The sequence below is a fragment of the Synchiropus splendidus genome, chromosome 1, assembly GCF_027744825.2.
Source record: "Synchiropus splendidus isolate RoL2022-P1 chromosome 1, RoL_Sspl_1.0, whole genome shotgun sequence".
In the NCBI taxonomy this organism is placed as follows: Eukaryota; Metazoa; Chordata; class Actinopteri; order Syngnathiformes; family Callionymidae; genus Synchiropus; species Synchiropus splendidus.
In genome coordinates, this window is record NC_071334.1 from 24132409 (window position 1) to 24155341 (window position 22933).

Sequence of the window (22933 nt, forward strand, 5' to 3'; positions counted from 1 at the left end):
CTAGTTCGATACGGGGAAACCGCTACAGTTACTACATATACTGCTGCAGCTAGTGATTTGGCTCGGTTGTGCTCTGACAGTCGTCTTGGTTTTCCTCTATGATAACTTAGCGTTGCGGTGTTTGTTATGGCCAGTAGAGGTCAGCCGTGTGCCGGTATCCCGTTAAACACGAAGAAGAGTTTGAGCATGGCGGGCTTGTCAGTGGTAAACGTCTAAAAGCTGTTTTCGTCTGTGAATTACTTGCAGGTATCGCATTTCTGTCTTGTTCGGAGGAGCGGTTCATAAGCTGGTCTCAAGTTCCAATGTACATTTAGGATTCAATTCAAAGACTGTTAGCTGCCGGATGGCATCCTCAACTAATGACAGTGATGCAGCTCGGTAGTTAGCTCTGGCTAGCACCGTCACCTCTTGTGATGCTACGCACTCAGAAAGAAATACAAAGAATATGTTTTCTTTTTCCAGTTGAAAAATTACACCAGTGTGTTCTATTTTTCTGGAATGTTTAGGGGGCTGTATTACTGTATGATCGACTTCAATATGTCTCGGCTGCCTGGGATTTTCAGCACCGCGGATAGTTTAATGACCCAAAATATAAGTGAATAAGGTGAACGATACTATGGCAGCAGCGGTAATGGATCATACATCCAGGATGTACAGCTGGTACTGTCGATATTTTGCTTTAACGGACTCCTACATGCTTCCGTATGCTTTATATATGCATTTAGTTATCATTAATATGTGATTGTGATCTAAGTATTTCGCTAACTGTGCCTGCAGCATTTTCAGTCATGAGCGAATTCAGGATTTATCATGATGTCAATGAGCTGCTCAGTCTTCTTCACATTCGTGGAGGCGATGGGGCTGAGGGTTACATCGACCTGTTGCAGAAACACAGGACTCCGTATGTCACCACTGCTGTCTCTGCCCACAGTGCCAAGGTAATAAGAAGATAGGTCTTTGTCCGGAGGTTTTGGAAACCAAAAAGAAAATATGCAGCATTGTTTATTTGTTTGTTTGTTTGTTTTTACCTGCAGGTCAAATTAGCAGAATTTTCAAAAACGCCTGAAGATTTCCTGAGAAAATACGAAGAGTTGAAGTCTAAAAACAGAAACCTGGACCCTCTGGTCTACCTGCTGTCCAAACTCTGTGAGGACAAAGAGGTGAATACTGTAAATATATCATCGTACGTATAATCAAGTTGATCTAATGTAGATAAATCTCCCTTCCTGTGTTCTCAGACACTCCAGTTCTTGCAGCAGAATGCCAAAGACAGGTCAGAGGCATCAGCGAATGCCACTTCAACCACCACCAGCAGTGTCACAATGCCCCAGACCAGCACCAAGATGTCCATGCAGGAATTAGATGAGCTGAGAAAGAAGCTGGACAACATGACTGCCAGCTCCAATGCTCCACTGGTGAACTTTGGATTCAATATTTTTAGTTACATTTATTTCCAGCCCTGCCTTTTTTATAAGACTGATGCTCAACCTTATAGAATTGTCTTTTTCAGTTTGATCTCAGATGTGTGTTTTTGATATTTGGATTGATTCTAGCCTGCAGAGGTCACCAGGAAAATGCTGAGAGACAAACACAATAAGAAGAACCCGACACAGCTGAACCCTGTGTTTCCTCCATGGGTGTACGACCGCCCAGCTCTTCTAGGAGACTTCATCACAGGAACTGTCCCACCTGGAGATTCCGCAGTGGCTGTCGGTGTGTTGAAGTTGGGTCAAATATCGATCTGATCCCTGGATACTGTGCTGATTTGAGTGTGGTTGCAGGTACGATGCCATTGGCTGCTCAGGAACAAGCTCTTGTCGATGACCTCTTGTTTGTACTGATCGGGGTGGACGGGCGAGATATCACAGCTCAGCCAGTACTGGGCCGACAGAACCGCTCATTTATCATTGACCCAACGCTTGACATGTCAATTAAGGAGCTGGTGAACAGGATCTTACCGGTGGCATCATACTATTCCACTATCACACGGTGAGTCCCGCTCCTCATCATATTCCACTTTTTTAACAACACTGCGAGAATTATATTATGGTACTGGTTCATGGATTTCTGTCACTTGGTCCTCAAAGGGCCAGGGTGTTGCAGGTTTTTGAATGTGATCACTTCATTGTCAGTCTGTTGCTGCTTCTTTAAGCTAACACCTGATTGGTTAAACTGTGTGATCTCGATTGGTTGAAACAAAAACCGGCCTCAGCTGGGCCTTTAAGGACTGGTCTGGACACCACTGTGGTAAATGATACGTCAACAAATATAGGATGAGTTTATTCACAACACACCATTCACTAAATTTCAATGTCGACGAACTGTCATTTTTGCTCTCATGATGGTGGGATGGCCCGCTGGTTTACAACAATACAATATAATTGACAAAACATTATCAGCAATAGCTTTTGGGCTTAGTAATTTGACATTGTGCTGAACTACAAAGTAGCACCCAGACCGTGTCCTATCACAGCCTGATCTCTGGAGTCACCAGGCCCTGGCCCTGGACCTCAATCAGAAAGAAGTGGGCGTCGCATAAAGCATTTGGTTTTACTTTCTGAAAGCAGAAACAATTAATAGTTCTGCCTTTAATTGTTCTGAAAGCGTTGGAGTTGGTGTGAGAATTTTATTTTTATTTATGTTTTTATTCGTATTACTATGCTTTTCTAAATTGTACTACTATGAGTAGTTATGACCGTTCAGAATGAGTGACTTGCAGTGAAACGTTATGAGATTGTTAGCATTTGTATAACAGTGAAAATAAAGTGTATTGTTTAATGTAGCATGAATGAATATGGATTGAAATTACATACAAGAAAACAGTAAAGCTGTCCAGGCCATGTACACGCTTAACTAATTTTACAAGAAAACCTTTTATCTGATTTGAAAGAAATTCAGTCAACTGTTTTTTTCCCCTTTAATCTCTGCTGTAGTTTTATCGAGGAGAAGTCGTCGTTTGAGTATGGTCAGGTGAACCATGCCCTCACTGCTGCTATGAGGACCCTGATGAAGGAGTACCTGATCCTCATAACTCAGCTGGAGCATCTGCAGCGCCAGGGTCTGCTTTCACTCCAGAAGCTCTGGTTCTACATTCAGCCAACCATGAGGACTATGGAGATTCTGGCCTCTATCGGTATTGTTCTTGGCACCAGCCTCCCATACTTTGTTCTTTCCCTTAATGTTGATAAAAATGGAACTGTACCCTGAAATCTTCCCTCTGCTTTCAGCATCCTCTGTGGACAAAGGCGATTGTATGGGCGGCTCCACTCTCAGTCTGCTCCATGATCGAACCTTCAACTATACCGGCGACAGTCAGGCTCAAGAGCTGTGTCTTTATCTCACTAAAGCAGCCAGTGTTCCATATTTTGAAATCCTGGAGAAGTGGATTTACAGAGGAATCATCAAAGATCCGTACAGGTAAAAATGGATGCTAAAGCTTGTGTGAGTATAGTGCGTGCATCTATGGTACTTGCTGATGCTTGTTTGTTTGCAGCGAATTCATGGTTGAGGAGCACGAGTTGCAGAAAGAAAAGATCCAAGAAGATTATAATGACAAGTACTGGGACCAGCGCTACACCATCGTGCAACATCGCATTCCATCCTTCTTGCAGAAAATGGCGGACAAAATACTGAGCACAGGTAATAATAACTTGTAGAAACTTTGGCTGTTTTTCTCCCCAAACTTACAAACTCCTTTGCATCTGGTGGTCACTTAGTGCTGGATGAAATGTCAAGGTTTCTTGTTAAATTCTTTTCCTTCCAAACTCGAACTGTGATCATTTTTGGCCCTCAGTTATTATTGCTGAATATCATTTATCCAGTCATCGAGACGTTTAGTTTTTGACTCTAAATATCATCTTTGGCTGATAATTCCATCTTTTGGGTCATGATTCTTTTGTAAAAATATCTCCTCTCCTTTTTTTTAAATTTAGTTTTCGCTTTTTTTATATTTTGGATTTTTTTCCTACTTGAATATTACATTCATTCCATTTTTTCAATAACAGTTAATAGCTTAAATGACCTATGACCTCAATGATTGTTGTGGTTCTGCTGCTAAGTTAACTGACTATCATCACTCAGGTAAATACCTTAATGTGGTGAGGGAGTGCGGCCGAGACGTCACATGTCCTGATGCCAAAGAAGTTCTTTACACACTGAAGGAGCGAGCATATGTGGAGCAAATAGAAAAAGCTTTTAACTATGCCAGCAAGGTTCTACTGGACTTCCTCATGGAGGAGAAGGAGCTGGTCTCAAGGCTCAGGTGAAGATTTTTAAAATCTGAATCAAGTACCAATAAAATGGTCCGATGATCATTATCGTCTTGTCCCCTCCCTCCTGTCTCCAGGTCCATCAAACACTACTTCCTGATGGACAAGGGTGATTTCTTTGTCCACTTCATGGACTTGACAGAGGAAGAGCTTCAGAAGCCGGTAGACGATATTGTTCCTCCCCGCCTGGAGGCACTGCTGGAGCTGGCTCTGAGGATGAGCACCGCGAACACTGATCCATTTAAAGATGACCTGAAGGTAAGGCGTGGCATGTTCGACCATGCAGAACATTCATGAATAGTCCTTCTGCTTTGTCAATAAAGGTTATTGTTCGGTCTAACAGCATCAAGATCAACCACCCGCCTCAGTTCATCAGCAGCAATATTATGTTTGATTTACTGTGGGGCAGTGGTGTGGCGAGTTAAGGCTTTTCATCACCTTATTGCTAATAGTCTCTCATTGACACCACACCTGAAGATAAAGTAAACCTGCTGTTGATGGTCATGTCTGTGGTGCGTCCTGATAATTTCATCGCAGCCCAACCCTACACTTTAAGATTCTGACCTCTGGTGTTCTACAGTAACATCCTGAAAAAAAAAAAAGTCACAGGTGCTCGTCCACAGCTCGTGGAACTAAGGCAGTGAATCGCTGTGGCAGTCAAGAACGAAGCATCAGAAAAGAACATGATCTGTGGTTTCACGCTGGCAACCCAGTAAATTGAGTTTTGCAGAATCAAGCAGCTGACGTTGAGTGGATATAATGCATGCTATTGCCTGTCACATATTTCCAATATGGTGTGTTATACACTTGAATGTCTTGTCTTCTTCTCATTTCTTCTCTCTCTTTCCTAGATTGACCTGATGCCTCACGATGTTATCACTCAGCTGCTGCGAGTACTGGCTATTGAGACCAAGCAGGAGAAGTCCATCATCAACTCTGAGCCCACAGACGTGGCTCTCAGTGGCCTCGAGGCTTTCTCCTTCGACTACATTGTCAAGTGGCCGCTCTCACTCATCATCAACAGGTTGTTACGTAATCTCCCTACCTACTCTCTTAGCTGCGTGGTCCTACTCTGGTTCAGGCTGAGTTTTCACTCACTCTCTTCTGCCTAGTTCTGCCTGTTCTTCATCTCATCCTGTCTCGCGCTGGCAACCCCTCTGATTGCTTTGGCTTCTAATATGTGTGAAATCCCATCATTTTCTTCAATGACAAGCTGAGATTCTGCTGACAAAGGCTGTTTTGTGTGCAGGGAAGTAGTTAGAGAATTTTTACGTAATAATGATGAACTCTGACAGTCATTTTAGAAACTGTGAAACATAGCACTCTGTGATTTGGGCCGTCGCGTGTCTGTGCTCCTGCGTGTGTGTCTTTGTGTTCGTCTGCATGCAAAACCTTTATGAGTCTTTTCCTGTGGCAGGAAAGCCTTGACAAGATACCAGATGCTCTTCAGACACATGTTCTTCTGCAAACACGTGGAGCGGCTGCTGTGCAACGTTTGGATCAGCAACAAAGATTCCAAACAGTATTCTTTGCACTCTGCTAAATGGTGAGCTGCTCCTCCTCTGGAACATTCTGGTCTCTCATCTTGAACGCGAGCGCCTTCCCTCGCCGGCAGGTTTGCTGCAGCCTTCGCTCTCCGTCAGAGGATGCTCAACTTTGTGCAGAACATCCAGTACTATATGATGTTCGAGGTGATGGAGCCCACGTGGCATGTCATGGAGAAGAACCTGAAGACGGTGGAGATCCAGCACACCTGACTTTGCTCTGAGACTGGAGTTAGAAGTGGTGTTCTCCTGTTCCAGGCCTCCAACATTGACGACGTGCTCTGCCATCACACCAGCTTCCTGGACAACTGTCTGAAGGACTGCATGCTGACCAACCCGGAGTTGTTGCGCATTTTCTCCAAACTCATGTCCGTCTGCGTCATGTTCACCAGCTGCATGCAGGTTTGTACACCCTTCACCTTTCGTCATTTGGAAACGGTTATTATTTTAACAGGTCCTCATGTAGTTCATAAATGATGCTAATTTCTGACTGAAACATGTTAATATTACTGTTAGTAAGATACATTTTTGTTGAAAGATTAAAGAGCAGGATTATCTAGTAGCAAATTGCCTAGTGTTTCATTCACATGGTTTAGAATAAGTTAAAAATGGCTGAATCACTTATTAATTGACATGTTTGTACATGTCTCTGTAGACTGTCAATAACAGAAGGCTATTAAAATTAATATCCAAGTTCTGTCATTGCCAGCTGCTTGATTCCCCAAAACTAAATTTGCTGTCTTCCCTGTGTGAAACCTCAGATTATGTTGGAAGATTTCTGATGTCTTTCTTTCTTGACTGCTGCAGCGATTCACTCAGAGTTTGAGGTTAGAACGACTTTCTAGAGAAGATGGAGCGTCAAACCTCAGCGATCAGGTCGAGGAGGTGCCGAAAAAGAAGACAACCACCAAGGTACTTGTCACAGGGTCTCCTCCAATGTTTTCATGTGCTCTAAATACCCCCCATTCCACAGTAGTGCACTTGGCCTGCTGTTATCTGTGTAATGATCTCTTCTTATTGTTGGTGCTGAATGTCATGCCTGTCATAGTTTGGTGTTGATTTTAATAATGTCTTCATGTGAAGCACTATGAGACACTGATCTGTCTAGAAGTTGCTATATCAGTAAAGCTTTATCTCGTATTCATTATAATAATGCCAGTAAAACCCTTGTGTTAGTTGTGCGTTTGATTGTGTTTGGTTTTCTCTGCAGTTCTCAGCGGAGCACATGGACGCTCCACTGTCCAATGTCGGCTTCGAGACAACCATCAGCAAGTTTGACAGCAACTTCAGCTTGTTGCTCCTGGACCTGCTGGACAAACTGAGCATCTACAGCACCAATGATTGTGAGCACAGCATGATCAGCATCATCTACAGGTACGTACTGTTTGTGTCTCAGCGACGTGTTCTGCATGGTCAATGGCTGCCACCTGTCTTGCCCTTATCGAAGCCAAATACACAGAAGAGGTGATGCAGTGTAACACATAAGTCTTTTATACTCAATACTCAACTGAAAACATAGACATGTGAGAAACAAAAGTGTAGTGGCGAGATGTTTTGGATGGCCTTCAGTGCTCCACGTCATTTTCTGAAATGTTTTTGAAGCTCCGTTAGTTGTTGAATTTTGCAATCATGATTCACAGACTGGACTTCAACGGTTTCTACACCGAGCGTCTGGAGAAAATGGCCATTGAAAGGAGTCAGAAAGCAGCAGCGTGAAATCCCACTCTTCAAGAAAAGTCTTTGTGATATGTACATAATGTGTAATATACTATGTGGCTGTTGTCATATTGCTGTTAAAATGTAACTAATGCAACATCCTAAATGTTAAAACATGTATGCTTGCAATGATCTGCAATAAATGTGATACACGTCACCCTATGATGTTTTCTAATAAATCAGTGGCTTATGTCAGTCATTTGATTTTCCTTCATGAGTTATGTAGTTAATTGTCTATTCTTATTCTTACCTGTCTTCTTGCACAATTATTGTTTTATTTCTTCTCTATGTTTGGTTATTTCAACCTCTGTCAACTTCTTTTCTTTTATTACCCGGTCAAGTATGTAATGACTAATCAGGGTGTGTTTCATCAGAACACATTACACAGGATCTTATGCAAAACGTACTTCAAAATAAAAGCAAAGCACTTCAAACGATGCACATTCATACAAATAATTCCAGTTAACTACACATTTTAAAAGGTTTTATTTTGTTCATTTACTTTTTTTAGTAAATCTTCCGACGTTTGCTGACCGTTTGTCTGCGGTTTGTCCTCCTCGGAAGTACCATTCCATGGCCACAAAGTGCTGGTATGTCGACTTTAAAATGTTGTAGTACAGGATTTGTCTGTCATGATGCGCAAGGCAGTAGTTGCGAAATTATGCAAGTACAGAACTTTTAATGGTAGAGTGGTGAATTTTAATGTTGTGAGAAACCGCGCCGGAAACTGCGTGTACTATTTCTTCTTGATGTCTCCCGGGCGGTGCTTGAGCGGAGTCGCCGTCACTTTCCCGTTACGGAGCCCGAGCTGAGCGCGCCGTCAGAGGTGGTTGACATGCGGTTACTTTGGCTCTTAATGGGTAAGTGAAATATTGTTTGAAGGTTACCGACTTCTCATTCTCAATGATACAAACATTCGGAAATGTTAGTGTTTTTTTTTTTTTCATATTCCATCGTTCAACTAATATCGGAAGTCAAAATGTTAAGTTTGAAATGCGACTTTAATGCTCTAATTTCAAGTGTTTCATGTTGAGCTTCTCACGTCAAACTTGTTAAGTTTGTCAACTTGTAAATAATGGCGTATTAACATGATACACATATCCCTTGGTTTCATGGTTAATTTATTTAATTTATGTTTTTTATGAAAAATGAGGAAGTCCGCGTGTGTGCCTTGAGTGTAACATCTGTTCCTCTGAAATATGATTCAAACACATCATTCTTCACTTGGAATGGCAATATAATTACTGAGCACGCAAACCCCAGCTTATCTGTACCAGTATTGTATTAGAGCAACCACCTGATGTCTAAAGTGAAAAGGCATCTTATTGTACAGCAGTGCATCATCTATATCCTGAAGGCTGAGGGAACACATTTCAGACTGAGCCAAGGAGACATTTTCAGATTCTTCTCTGTGTCGATCCCTTTATGTGCTGTGTGTGCAGCGTGTCTAGCGCAGAGCTCAGCCTTGCTGTCGAGCGTGGGGCGATATGAAGAGGTCACGCCACAGCGACTGCCGGGGAGACGAAGAAGGAGCCAGCAGGAGCAGGTGACACACCCCAACTTTTCGACGCTCCCGCATTTCTCTTTAGAAAAGGTCCCCACTAGATTGAATAGGCTGTGTCCCGGGAACTGGTTCTGGATCTCGAATTAGTCAGAGATCCGACAATGACTAACCAACTTGCAGACCCTTCTTCGCCTGACTCACCTTAGCAGTAGTAGTGTGTAATGAGTAGTTCCCTCTCGTCCTCCACAGGGATCCTGAAACCATATATAACACAACCTGCTCTGTGGCTGGGGAAGTTCATCTTGATGCCATGTGTCATGTGCGGCATTAAAAGAATGTCTTATTAAAATCTTTTTTACGAGCTGGATAGCTGGAGGAACAGTCTCTTCTTAGATGAGTTTCACACAGAAACACCTTGTTGTTTGAAAGGTTGTTTTGGGGTGTTTTATCCACACTTGATTTATGGTTCAGCGATTGTCACTTAATAAATACTGTAATCCATGGGAGGGCAATCCCATTTCCTATGGGTCACATTATAGCATACTGTGACAGTCACATGCCTTTGAAAAAGGGTCTTGTATTTAACTTTGATTTTGTCTCCAAAATATTGTATAACATGGAGAAATGATAAAAAGTTTAATCACTTCCTGGCATTAAATGATCAAAATGTTTGATGATATATTATTTCATGTTATTTCAAGGTGGTTTTTTTTTTATTTATTTATCGCATTCAAATGAATGTGATGTTTCAGTTGAAGTATCGATAGTTATACAAACAGACAGAAAGAAAGAGTAGGGGAAAAGAAAGACCTAAAAATAACCAGTTAGTTATGCTTTGAATTTAAATAGTAATGAATGATTGAAAATCTTTTACTCCGACCGCCATAAATACGGGCGAAGGGCCACCTACGGCCTGCGGGCCGCACTTTCTACGCATCTGATTCGTGTCACTGCTGGCATTAGTTGCCACTTGAAGATCCCACTGCCCATGACATCCACACTAACTATGATACATCCATGTGTAAAGGAATCTCAGTTATTCTACACATTTAATCCCTATTTTGGTTGTAATATTTTTGGAGATTTACTTTCATGAGACTAAAGAAACAGTCGTGATTCATTAAATGTTGTAGTCGAGGAAATGTAAAATTGGTTTGAAAATGTAATTATTTATTTGTCTTCTGTAAATTAAATTATTTTAAAATGATTAATTATTTAATGTTACTTATTTCCTTTTTTCCTGTAATTAATTTCACTGAACGCTGTCGAAAAAACAACAACAAGTATTTGTTCACCCTGCACAGAAGCAAACATATTTGTTTTTACATTCCCAGCTGTGATTTATTTATTTATTTTTTGTGTGCAGGATCACCCTGATCATGTGGAATACAAGTTGGACATTGAGGGAAAGACCCTTCTGGTTCATTTAGAAAAAAACAGGTACTTTTTAATCCATCATACTTTATTTGATCCAGAGCGGCCACATTAAACGTAGTGTTCTTGATAAGTACACGCCTGCGTCTGGAGCTGTCGATGGAGTGGATGAGTGTGAACACAGGAGCAGAGTGGTGGAGGCAGCGGTTCAGGTGGACCTCGCAAATGAATACTCTTCCAAGCAACTGAGTGTTTAAATGAAGACACTGTTGAGGAGACCGGGGTTCACGTGGTGGAAAATCCCCGACATTGATTATGAACAATAAAGCGCCTCTTGGTGGAGTGAGAGAAGGCTTGTTGGCTCATAGAAGAGTTTTGTCTGCCTCCTTCAATGATACTTTGTTGGCAGACGTTTTGATGACACCGACATGGTTGTTTTAGGTGAAGAATAGAAGAACTTGTGTAGAATTACAAGTTCCAGACTTGGTTTGGCTCCTGATCCCTGCTGCTTTGCTTCAAGACGCCGGACCATGCCATGTCCATGGTATCCAATGACGATAACAGACCATCATCCGTGAAAGCACTGGTGACATCACTGGACTTCCCAATATCCATCCCTTAACTATGAGTGCTGCCACACAACCAAGTGCTGCATGTGCCACATCTGGCTGTTTCTTTACGTTCTTTGGTTGGGCCCATCACATCACACTTGGACTTAACCCTGAGAACAAAGTCTTGAGTCTTCTCTAGAAAACACTGGATGGTTATTCTCCCCGGCTGACACCAGAATAATCTAGTCTGCGAAGGGAGCTGCAGTGAGAAACTCTGATACCATACACGGCCTGGATCGACCTGAGATGTGGCTGGAGTAGGCAGGAAGAACAACTCTTCGGACACAACATCAGGTCTTGAGTTGGAAAAACATGGTTTTCTAAGAACGGTCACTCAAGAAGGAATGTCACAGTTGTTAGGAACCTGGCTGTGACAGGAAGCCTCTAATTTTGCATGAGTCAATTTCATTTTAATGGATCTTCCAGCATCTCAGCTAAATTTAGTAGTTCCAAACCGGGCTTTTCAGCATTTAACACCATGGAACTGTTTTCTGGCGCGGGCCCGACAACAGTGGTGTTGTGTTGCGGAGGGATGGACCCGGTCCAAATGAAACAGCAGTGCATCCAGCGTCGACCCCCCGGGGGAGCACAAGACAACGCCGGTGTTGTACGGTTCAAAGGTTCGAGAGTAACAGCGGGATGTTCCACTTGGAATCCATTTCAACGATTGAGCCTCTGGGTCAACATGGTTTTGGCTGCTTCCTCATCACTTCAACTACTAGTCTGAGATCTTAATCGGGTCTGAGTTCCACGGCTGCTGCTGTTGGGGTTATTATTCATGATGACAAAGTTGACTCTCATTTCTTCAGTATGACTCGCTTGTTTAACCCATTAATGTTTTCATTGTTTGCAGGAGTTTTCTGGGCAGCAACTTCACTGAGACTCACTATTCAGAGGACGGAGACCGTGTGACATCAACACAGCAGGTCAGGTTGGAGTCCATTCAATTCACCTTCGATTATGACTCCTTTGCTCTGTTTTTTTTTTACATTTTTGTCATTTACTGTACAAGGTCAGAACAACAAATAAAAACACCCAATGCTGTCCGGTAGAGAACAGGTATAGATATTGAATCAAAAACCGTGGTCAGGTTAAGAAGGGACAAAATAATGAATGGCGACTGGCTGCCTGCATATCAGTTCCACTCGACCTCGTAGGCCACACCTTGAGTGTAAAAAAAGGGGAAACAACCTTGTGTTCAGCAGCTTCTTCTTCTTCTTCTTTTCCTTCCGGCTTCTCCCTTCAGGGGTCACCACATCAGATCATCCTCCTCCATCTCACTGTCCTCTGCTTCCTCTTCTCTCAAACCTACAAACCTCATGTCCTCCTTCACCACCTCCATAAACCTCCTCTTTGGCCTTCCTCTCCACCTTCTGTCGGGCAGTTCCAACCTCAACATCCTCCTGCCAATGTACTGGCTATCTCTCTTCTGTACATGTCCAAACCATCTCAATCTAGCCTCTCTGACTTTGTCTCCTAAACACCTGACACGTGCTGTCCCTCTGATCTACTGCTTCCTGATCCTATCCATCCTGCTCACTCCCAGAGAGATCCAAACCATACAACATTGCTGGCATGACCACCGTTTTGGACACCGACCCTTTCATCTTTGCTGACACCCTTTTGTCACACATCACACCTGACACTTTTCTCCAGCTATTCCATCCTGCCTGCACCTGCTTCTTCACCTCTTTGTCACAGCCTAAATACTTAAAGTCCACCACCTTCTTTATCTCTGCATCCTGTAACTTCACCTGTCCACTTGGCTCCATCTCATTCACGCACATGTATTCCGTCTTACTGTGGCTAACCTTCATTCCTCTCCTTTCTAAGGCAAACCTCCACCTCCCTAGCTGATCTTCCACTTGCTCCCTGCTCTCACCACAGATCACAATGTCATCTGCAAACATCATTGTCCAAGGGGCTTCTTGTCTAACCTCATCTGTCAACCTGTCCATCACCATTGTAAAGAGGAAGGGGCTCAGAGCTGAGCCTTGATGGAGTCCCACCTCCACCTTGAACTCCTCTGTCACACCTGCAGCACACCTCACCGCTGTCTTATACATGGCATACATGTCTTGCACCACTCTGACATACTTCTCTGCCACTCCAGACTTCCTCATACAATACCACAGCTCTTCTCTTGGCACTTTGTCGTACGCTTTCTCCAGGTCCACAAAGACACAATGGAGCTCCTTCTGACCTTCTCTGTACTCCATGATCATCCTCAAAGCAAACACTGCATCTGTCGTGCTCTTTTTTGGCATGAAGCCAAACTGTTGCTCACATATTCTAACTTCTGCCCTTAGTTCTTCATCGTATGGCTCATAACCTTGTGTTCAGCAGCTGAGGACACAGTTTTTGTTCATCTGTGTTTTGTCTGTACAATTTATGCATCCTCAGCAAGAGTTGAACGGTTACAGTAAATCATGGATCAGATAAAATGGGGCTGAGGCGACTTTAGATTTTTGTTTTGGTTGCATCGTCTGAGGTCGTAAGATGGCGCTTTAGAAAAACTGTATTCAGCTGTGTCAGTTGCATCTTACTTGTAGTCTGAACCCTGAATGTGCCACAGGATCACTGCTACTATCATGGCCATGTTGACGGCACTGAGGATTCGTCGGTCAGTGTGGGTCTCTGTTCTGGTATCAGGTAAGATCTGTGAAGACCTCCTGTGTGGTACTTAAACCTTAGTCATTTCCTGTTGAAGTACTTTCTTCCTTTAGCTGCCAGAACATGGCCATATACAGTAGTTCCAACAATAAACAGGAGACACCATGTAGTGACGCTTGCCGTTGTTCCAGACGTGTTGGTCTTGAACGATGAATGTGTTTTGTGTGTCAGTGGCTTTGTGAGAGTGTCCAAACAGGTGTACTTCATTGAGCCTCTGGGTCAGACTGACACTGACCTCCACGCAGTGTTCAGACCGGAAGACTTGAAGGTCAGTGCAGGTCAAAGCGGCAGCTCCGGTGCCCGCACGCGGTACGACTTGGAGCAAGGACACCGGCGAGCTGCTCTCTTCAGGTCCAGATCCTGGGTAAGGGATGATGCAATGGCGACTAGTGTTTTCAAATTTCTGAATGGCCCGTAATGCGCTTTTCTCTTTGCTGTGTAGTGGAAGGCTACTTAGAGAATATTTTCTACTGATAGATCCATAGTTTATTTAACAGACAGACCAGGTGGTTGCATCTAGGTGGTGTTTCGATTGACCTCCTGGAGCCACACATTTTCATGGCTCCCTGTTGATGTAGTGTTGCTACGCTAACTCCCCTTCTGTCTCATGACTCTGTGTTGAGCAAATGGTTTGAGCCATTTGCTGCCACCTGCTGTCAGATTGGGCTCATTGCTACTAACAATATTTCAAATGGAAAAAAAGGTGTCAAAATATTTTTAATTTTGGGTTTAGTTGGAACGTAGCAAGACTTAACTTGACTTTTTATTTGTAAATTTGGTTAAGTAGCATCACAGTCTCAAGGGCCTTTTTCTATGTGTTTCAGAATATGCATATTACAAGAGCATTGACAGTGGAAGACAGTGTGACAGATTTGGTTAAATGGGTGGTATGTGTTTGTTTTCGCAGAAGTCTAAACTGGTTGCGGACCAGCAGCGGTTTGTGGAACTGGTGGTGGTGGTGGACAACGCAGAGGTGAAGCTCTGTCTCTTTCCCTTTGAGTAACATCAAATGTAGCCATATACAGAGAAATAGAAGCATTACATTCAACATAAAAACAGCTCCCATCTCGTGTTAGCTCATATTAATGTATTAGAGTCAGTACAGATTAGCTAACAACGCTACTGTATTATTAGAATGTGGACAATAAAGAAGCATTCAAGCAAAAACAAACCAAAACTAATTACATAAGCAAGCAACTGACTATTTCAATACAATGTTGCTGTTACCTGTATTAAAATAATTTCACAATAAGCTGCAAACACCAATGGAAGGGTGAATGTCTAGCTGGATAATAGCAGGCATAAGACATTACAAATCATATAAAGGTGACTCATTAATTTATCTTAAAAATCAAATCAGTCACATATTTAATGCAAATGTTGCTTCAATTTTCAAGCTTATAACGTAACTATAGCTAATACAGTAGCTGTTGGTGCTAAGCTAGAATTGGATTAGCTTAGCAACAACAGCTAAGCTGCTTCAGGGTAAAAAAAATTGAGGGAAATTTAGTCAGACTTCAGTCATGTTATACGTTCAGTTTTCTTTAATTCTGTGACAGTGTGTGTTCCTGTGTGTTTTGCGCATGAGATTTCCCTGCCTTTATTGTTCTTTTCCGGCAGTAAATGACATTGTTTTTGAGAGCACTCTCTCAGGTCTGTTACTCCTTCTTCCCCAGTACAAGCGATATGGACAGCAGACCAAACCTCGGATCCTGTCTGTGGTGAATCACGTCGACAAGGTCGGTCCAACAATTGTGAGGTTTTCACCGCAGGAAGTGGCTCAAGTTTGTCACGACGTTTCCTTTTCTTCCTTCAGCTTTACCGACCCCTGAACATCAGAGTGGTTCTGGTGGGTCTTGAGATCTGGAGCGACAAAGATCACATGGAAGTTAATTACAACTCTGAGACCACCCTGGACAATTTCCTGCTGTGGCGTCAAACGGAGCTTCTCCGGAGAACCAAACACGACAACGCCCAGTTCGTCACGTGAGTCCAGAGACAGCAAAGAGAGAATCTGAAAACCCTCTGATGTTTTTTTTTCCTCCCACAGGGCTAAGGACTTTGAGGGAGACACTGTTGGGCTGGCTAACAAGTTCGCAATGTGCACAGAAAACTCTGGCGGGGTCAATCAGGTATTCGGCCCCCCCTGACTTTCACTGACCTCCGACGACCTTTCTGACAGTGGTGTTTGGCTGCAGGACCATCACGTCAGCCCGGTGGGCCTGGCCTCCACCATCGCTCATGAGATCGGACACAACTTTGGATTGTCTCATGACACTGGCAGCTGCGAGTGCGCCTCCTCCTCAGGCCCTGGAAACTGTGTCATGGCTGACAAGCTGAGGTCAGGCAGTGAAATAAGATTGTGGTTTAATCGCTTTAACTACAACAAACCCAATTTGAAGCCTTTTTTTTATTGTGTCATAGATTACTTGGTTTGACTTGCCTTCGTTCAATCACGTCCTAAAATAACAGTTGTATAAGTTTTGGAGTACTCAGACACACACAGTATCAATGTTGCGCCTGGAAAGCGAGGGAATTCATTACTTCAGTGCTTGACAATGTCCCTGTGTGGGCTGTGATCACCTGCAGCTGCTTCCTCTCCGCTCTCTCAGGACAGGGAACCAGGCCTTCCCCGAGCTCTTCAGCAGCTGCAGCATCGCCCAGCTCGCTGAGTTCCTGGAGAGAGCCCAGCCAGACTGTCTTCAGAAACCAGGGTCAGCTCGGAATATCGACCCCGGGCCGCGCTGCGGGAATGCTATCCTGGATGACGGAGAGGAGTGTGACTGCGGTACTCCAGAGGTGAGGGTTGGAGGAGTTTTACTGAGAATATTGCTATTGTTTCTGGCAGAAAACTCATTGCACTGTGTTGACTGCTGCAGCTGCTCTGTACTCCTGCTGTCGTCCTGTCAGGGTTACCTGGAAATGACCTTAACCTTCTCTGTCTCCAAGGAATGTGATAATCCATGCTGTGAAGCGTCCTCTTGTCGCCTGACTGTCGGTGCCCAGTGTGCTCATGGGCACTGCTGTGACAACTGTCAGGTAGTTCAACCTCCTCTCGCTTTAGAACTAAGACTCCTGGACCCAACTAACCACTTCATGCATGTTTGGACGGACAGTTCAAAGAGGCAGGAAGCTTGTGCAGGAAGGCGGTGAATGACTGCGATCTGCCAGAATTCTGCAGCGGAGCGTCCTCAGAGTGTCCTCAAGACAGCTACGTGATGAATGGGAAACCGTGCTTCCAGCGGGCTGAAGGCTTCTGCTACAACGGCCAGTGTCCAACCCACCAGCAGCACTGCTGGAGGCTGTTTGGGGAAGGTGAGTTGGGGGTGAAGCCAGTTTTTTTTTCAAGTTCCAATTTCAACATGGTTCCTCAGGAAATGTCCCTGATCAAAATTGGAAAAAAAATACTAATGGAAAATGATTGTGTGACATTACGGGTTGACCTTGAAATAACCTGTTGACCTTTCCATCTCTTGTAAACGGAGCCATCATTTAAAGGGACCTGGTTGTGACTTTTCTTCAGTAAATGAATCCCAAATGCCTATAGAGCAGCTTCACATTAAAACAGCTATTTGAATATGTGTATTCATCAAGTTTTATTTTGTTAAAGGTCACAAATATGGCAGCCTCTGTAAAGAAGAGTTAAAGATAAAAGAGTGGCAATAACTACAATTTATTTTTTGAAAATTAGTTTTGACTCTCAGTTTCAGCTGATGGGGAAAAATGTGCCCTTGTCAGATAGTTGTTTGTGCAGTATATTTTAAGATTGTGAAGATATATTTTAAGGGCTGGGTCTTTGGCATGTTTTTTTCTATTAGTTAAATACAGAACAATATGATTACATAGTCAACCCAAATATCACAGATTGATGATGTATAAACTTTTTCTCAGGGAACATTTTCAGTGCACATAGGATGGAAATTTTAAGTTAAAAAAATGTCAGGACGGAAACACAAACAATATTGTTCTGGTCGCTTTAAGCACCTGGCGTTTAAGCTAGTAAGATCAATACTTTGGCGATGGAGGTGATACAACTGAGATCATGTTTACGACTGAATTACTCCTGACCCCATTAAATGCCTTTGTTTAGGAAAGAGTCATCTGTGTGACATTTGACCTCACAGTCACATCAGCAGACTCAGCAGGCTGTTTGAAGCCATGTGTGTGATTTAAACTTGCCGCTACATCAGTAAACATCTCTCACATCTCCCGTGGATTCCATCTTAATTTTCAGGAGCCAAAGTGGGACATGGTGCGTGTTTTGAGCTGAACAGACGAGGAGAAGAGGGAGCCAACTGTGGGCGAAGCCAACTCGGCTTCATATCCTGTTCTCAATCGTACGTATGAGCAGTGGATGTTTTCATGTTATGACACGAAACCCAAGGGAACAAATACCTATTGTAAACTCAGTAGTAGTCAACCTGCAGCACTCGTCCTTCATACAACAGAAGCAGCGAGTACGACAGCAGCTAATGTTTTACTCGCCTCTATTGTTGCAGAAATCTCAAATGTGGCTCTATATTTTGTGAGGGTGGAGGAGAGTCCATCACAGGCAAACAAGCCATTTACAAGGTGTACGGTATCGAGTGCAAACTAGCGGTGGATGAAGACAAGAGCCGACGTCTGGACGTTGTCCCGACAGGAGCCAAGTGTGGAGACAACAAGGTCAGAGCTGAGTCACGTTCAGGCACGTAAAGTGTGAGTGAGAGTGCAGACCGTTTGCGGGGGCCCTACAACAAACACTTTATTTTGGGTTTCATAAATATGTTCATCAATTTAATATAAAACTAATGTAAAAGTTCAACAAGTATCTTATTGACGTGTTTCAAAACCATTTGAGATGTTGTTAATAACAGCTTGAAAGGACAGTAGGTGGCAGCACCATTGTGTTCCAAAAATTTAATTCATTCAAATGCTAACAAAAACAAACTGAAACAGGTGACGTTCTCTGTGTCCAGGTGTGTGTCAACAACCGATGTGTCGACGTGTCGGCTTACGGTCCGGATGACCACTGTGCCAGCAAATGCAACAACCACGGGGTGAGATGTGCTGTCGATGACTGTGCTTCCAGGTGGGACTCACAGTAACTGTGTGTGTTCAGGTGTGCAACCATAAGAGGGAGTGTCACTGTGATCCGGGCTGGGCGCCACCGCACTGCAGCACTCAGTACGGAGATCCAAATCAAGGTAGTAAGATTCGTATCTGAAAACAAAGTTCACAGTCCCAGTTTTGGTTTCCTCTCCATGAGGGGCTCTCCTGAGTCTAACCCTTACAGTGCTCTTGAAACATTGTTATGAACACGATGAACAAAGGCATTATGATGTGTTGTGGATATACTAGTCATTCATCAGAGGTAAGAAGTTGCCAGTGTGAGCCTTCAGGCCGGGGTGTTGACTGGTGTCGTGGGATGTGACCTTGGCCAGATAGCAGGAGTGGAAGTCTTGAACTGTCTGATAGGAGTGTGTCCTCACTGACCTCTGTGGCTGCTGCACACGAATGAACGTTGATATAAAGCACTTCCTGGATTGGAATTTGACGTGCAGGCGGATGGAGGAGGGATATCACTGGTGAACACAGCTCCACTTGTCTGTTCAGGTCAGAGCGAGGTCATTGCTGGCGTCTGTGCGTCACTGTCCATCCTCTTGGTCATCACCGTGGTGCTTGTCGGCCTAATGTGCAGTCAGAGGAGCAAAGTGGACAGTTTGACATCCAGAAGGTGACGACCGCTTCGCTGTGATCCGTCCTCTGGGTCACGGCGTGACTGACCCAGTGATGTGTGCAGGAAAGCCCACTACAGTCGCGGTAAGTTGAGCCCAAGGCTCGAGGAGTCCAGCGCGAAACCCCGACCCGAGATCAGCCTGCCCACGTTCATGACCACCACAGCGTCTCAAGCCTGCACGCCGCTGATGGCCAACACAAGGAGACCAGCGCCACCGGTAACAGACTTTCACAAAAATGATTCATGACTGGGAAACTTAACAGCTTTAATCTCAGCCCCCGGTGAAACCCACCACAGCAAGTCTTAGCGTGACAACGGAGGAGGTGAGAGGAAGAATGAGACCCAATGATCCGCAGAACTTTGACTTTGACAATGATGCCTCTCTGTTTAGCTGCAGATGAAACCTCAACCTCCAGCCAAACCTTTACCTCCTTTCAGTCAGACACTGGTGAGTTTCCTGCTCCATATTAACAGCACTGCGTACAACCTTTATCCAGCTTTGTCTGTTGAGTATGGTGGTGGATCATCCTGTGACTCGGAGGTCACCAGTTCCACTCCATCTCTGGATGTTTGTGTTAGCCCCCCTTAGCAAAACAAAGTTTATTCAAGTCTACTATGAGCACACTTGTTTATACTAAAACTGAGGACTTATACCTCACGTTTACTTTTGACATACTACATTGGAAATACTCTAAAGTAGTAGTAGTAGTAGTAGTAGTAGTAGTAGTAAATGAAACAAAAGTTCCAATTTAGACCAAAGAAGTAAAAGACTAGTATACTTTCTGATAAAGTACTGGTTTATGGTTTGGAGTATACTTGAAAGTGTACTTTTGTGAACTTAAAAAGTTCCAATTTCGTACGGAGAAGTATTAAATTAGTATACTTTTAGTAAACTACAAGTACTTGGTCGGTCATACACTTGCTGTACTTATAGTATTCTTCATAAAATGAACTTCAAGTGTACTACTTTTTGTTCAGGTCCAGCTTGGTTCCTGACCAATGACATGGTGTGTCCACAATGTTCCAGCTCTATTCCCACATGGATAAAACTTCTACTCACAGTCAAGGTCAACGGGGCTCTTGAGATGGTTTTCACACTGGATGTCTCAGCATCCATCCATTGACCCCGGATTCTTATCATGCTCCTGCCGCTGAAGAAAATGTTTCAAATCAGACCAGAGTTTAGAGTCGCTGGGTGACTTTTGTTTTTCATAATCTATATGAACTTGATGTAATTTTTCTCACAGGGTCCAACGATAAAGTCTTCTGGACCTGCATCCAAACCTGCTACAGCTCCTGTGCGTCCTGTCAATCCTAGTCCCCCTCGTCTGCACCCAAGTCCTCCTCCTGTGCCTCCAGTCAAGCCTCAGAAAAGACCAGTAGTTCACAGACTCACGTGAGGGACTGTTAGAGGTCACGACCAGGTCTCCCCCTGGATCTGACCAGATGTCTGACTCACCTGGGAGTCTGGATTCCTTCACGGTGACTGACTCCGCCCACTGTCTTTGATGACTGGGTGCCATGACTGTTTTATCGCCATATTTCCAGAGAGAGTCACCTTTTCTTTCGGCCCCTGACTCAATGGGAGAACCAGGACTGTGACCAGGAGGTCAGGAGAACCGAACTGAATGTAAACCAGGGATTTCTGCGCCCTGAATAAATGCACTAAATGTGACCCTTAGTTATTGGAACGATCCTGTTGGGCGGTACAGCGCCCCCTAGTGACTGTCAAAAGTGTCATCGACTGCACTCTAAAGGAAGATGATCCACTCAAAATGAGTTTCTGCCGATTGGTTGTCTCATTTTTTTTGCGTGAATCGTGATTTTTTTTGGATCACAAAGATGAAAACTTTATATAAATTATATGAGTATAATATATGTCTTGTTCCCTCCTCATTTGTGAGCCTGCATTTAAGACTCATCTCCTTCCAAACCTTTAGAAACCTTTGTGATTCTGAAAGGGTCAAAAAAGAATTTGAAGGTGAGGATGCCTGTTGAAGGAGTGTCACAAGGTCACACCATAACATTGTTGGAATGTTTGGCGCATTTAAAAATCACTTCTGAAACGCCAAGTCAGAATCAGGATCTTGGAGGAATGTGGAGCAGACCCTCCCAGGAGCTCTGATTCATCCCGGGCAGCTGGTGGATCGTTTTACATTCGGATCTGGATTTACTAAGGGAGGTGACGAGTAAAGTAGGAGAGGCGTACATTTCGGAGGAGAGTTTAGCTCCTCCCAATGGCTATGTGAGGTGGAGGAGGAAGTGTGTCAAAGGTCGAGGCAGATCTTGTCATGACCAAACGCTCCATCCTCCTGACAAATTAATTCCTGGCTGTGAATACAAGTCTTCACCAGGAGCGAGTCATGAGAGGGAGGGCGACACAGGTCCACCAGATGAGTTACTCACGAGGCCTGAAGGCTCAACAACACTAGACCTTTGTGGAACTCAGTCCTACAGCAGGCTCTTCCACCAGCTGTCCTGAACTGGAGCGTGTCTTGCTGAGACTCACATGACAGAGTTTCCACCAATCCGGTGCCGACCGAGAAGTGGCTGATTTCTCAATGATGGTTTTAAATTTCAGCTCAGGAGAGTCCAACCAAATGTATAGCCCATGCATTAGAATGGAATGAGGACAAGCTACTAAAACAATTTACTGACAAAAATATAGAAACCTTAACATTTAATGTTATTAAAAACATAATTGAAGTATCTATTTAGATTGTTTCAGTTGCCACTTAAACTGTCTTCAAGTTTGGTTTAGATCCAGGTTATGATTTCTCACTGTGGTGAACTTGAAGGAATAAAAAATATAAAGCAAAATTGGAATCAGATTCAGAAAAAGCTTTATTGCCAATGTCAGTGAGGATCCCACCAACTAGGAAAGTGCTCGGCGACATCACTCGGCCGTGTGGACCTTTCATTTCAGCTTGTATGGAAAAAGGAACAAAGGAACTCGTAGTTTACACAAAGCTTGTTTTGATTAGTTCTTTGGGGATGGACTCCGCTCCTCCTCCTCTCCAGGGCGGGACCTCGTGAGGAGTTCCTGTTCCTCTTCCCCTCCAAAGCAGGACTCCCCTTCTCCAGGGCGGGACTTCTCTTCTCGAGGGTTTGATGATGAAGTTCTCTTACTCTTCTCCCCCAGGGTGGGATCTTGATGAGGAAGTCTGGATAGTCTTCACTGTGGTGGAACCTCAGGGTGGCTTCCTGTTAGACCTGCAATCTAGCTAAACATCTTCTGCAACAAAATTCCTCACTTGTTCAAACTAAATTTTTGGTCCTGGAAAAACAGACTTTAGAGCAGTTATTTTCTATTAGTCTTCAAGTGTTACTCAAATGTTAAGGGCCAAGAACGAGACCCGTCACTCCTCTGGTCTGCAGCCCAACATCGGACTTCACCCCCTCAGTCAAACCGACCGAGCTCGAGAGCACAGCAGCTGTGAGTGGGCCGATTGAGTTCCACTAGTCTTCATCTAGGGGGCGCCAAATGCATCCCTCTCACACAGAAACTAAGAACCTCGAGGAGT

The 22933-nt window shown here is 43.9% G+C and overlaps 2 protein-coding genes across 5 annotated transcripts; both read left to right on the plus strand.

Moving 5' to 3' along the window:
- The first annotated feature begins 158 nt into the window (after nt 1-158).
- tubgcp2 (tubulin, gamma complex associated protein 2) lies at nt 159-7693 on the plus strand. Its single transcript, XM_053858445.1, has 18 exons — nt 159-246; nt 778-938; nt 1035-1160; nt 1239-1415; nt 1554-1713; nt 1782-1989; nt 2934-3133; nt 3228-3417; nt 3494-3639; nt 4081-4261; nt 4346-4526; nt 5120-5292; nt 5686-5814; nt 5884-6004; nt 6071-6214; nt 6620-6724; nt 7023-7186; nt 7453-7693. The coding sequence occupies exons 2-18, from the start codon at nt 789-791 to the stop codon at nt 7526-7528; spliced, it is 2631 nt and encodes an 876-aa protein (XP_053714420.1). The 5' UTR covers nt 159-246; nt 778-788; the 3' UTR covers nt 7529-7693.
- Nucleotides 7694-8314: 621 nt separating this feature from the next.
- Nucleotides 8315-21259, plus strand: adam8b (ADAM metallopeptidase domain 8b). Of its 4 annotated transcripts, none has more exons than XR_008414101.1 (24): nt 8315-8388; nt 8971-9074; nt 10399-10472; nt 11871-11943; nt 13593-13669; nt 13862-14054; nt 14598-14663; nt 15367-15429; nt 15507-15676; nt 15741-15822; nt 15889-16031; nt 16303-16489; nt 16640-16729; nt 16807-17005; nt 17925-18027; nt 18190-18355; nt 18649-18729; nt 18792-18876; nt 19286-19406; nt 19473-19626; nt 19685-19732; nt 19801-19857; nt 20388-20476; nt 20657-20773. XR_008414101.1 is itself a non-coding variant. In XM_053858477.1 (24 exons), exons 1-23 carry the CDS (start codon nt 8364-8366, stop codon nt 20403-20405), a joined length of 2379 nt encoding a protein of 792 aa, XP_053714452.1. In that variant the 5' UTR covers nt 8315-8363; the 3' UTR covers nt 20406-20416; nt 20657-20775. The 4 variants fall into 4 exon arrangements, 3 of the variants coding, with proteins under 3 accessions (XP_053714452.1, XP_053714432.1, XP_053714440.1); XM_053858477.1 differs by having other exon boundaries at nt 20388-20416; nt 20657-20775; XM_053858457.1 differs by lacking the exon at nt 20388-20476 and having other exon boundaries at nt 20657-21259.
- The last annotated feature ends 1674 nt before the right edge of the window (nt 21260-22933 follow it).

Bases quoted from the DNA above. Each gene is read 5' to 3' on its own strand.
- tubgcp2 (XM_053858445.1), top strand. From the start codon at position 789: ATGAGCGAATTCAGGATTTATCATGATGTCAATGAGCTGCTCAGTCTT. The intron at 6,215-6,619 runs GTTTGTACACCC...TGACTGCTGCAG, and splicing joins TGTTCACCAGCTGCATGCAG to CGATTCACTCAGAGTTTGAG. The intron at 7,187-7,452 runs GTACGTACTGTT...CATGATTCACAG, and splicing joins ATGATCAGCATCATCTACAG to ACTGGACTTCAACGGTTTCT.
- adam8b (XM_053858457.1), top strand. From the start codon at position 8,364: ATGCGGTTACTTTGGCTCTTAATGG. The intron at 15,823-15,888 runs GTATTCGGCCCC...GTTTGGCTGCAG, and splicing joins ACTCTGGCGGGGTCAATCAG to GACCATCACGTCAGCCCGGT. The intron at 18,730-18,791 runs GTGAGATGTGCT...GTGTGTGTTCAG, and splicing joins GCAAATGCAACAACCACGGG to GTGTGCAACCATAAGAGGGA.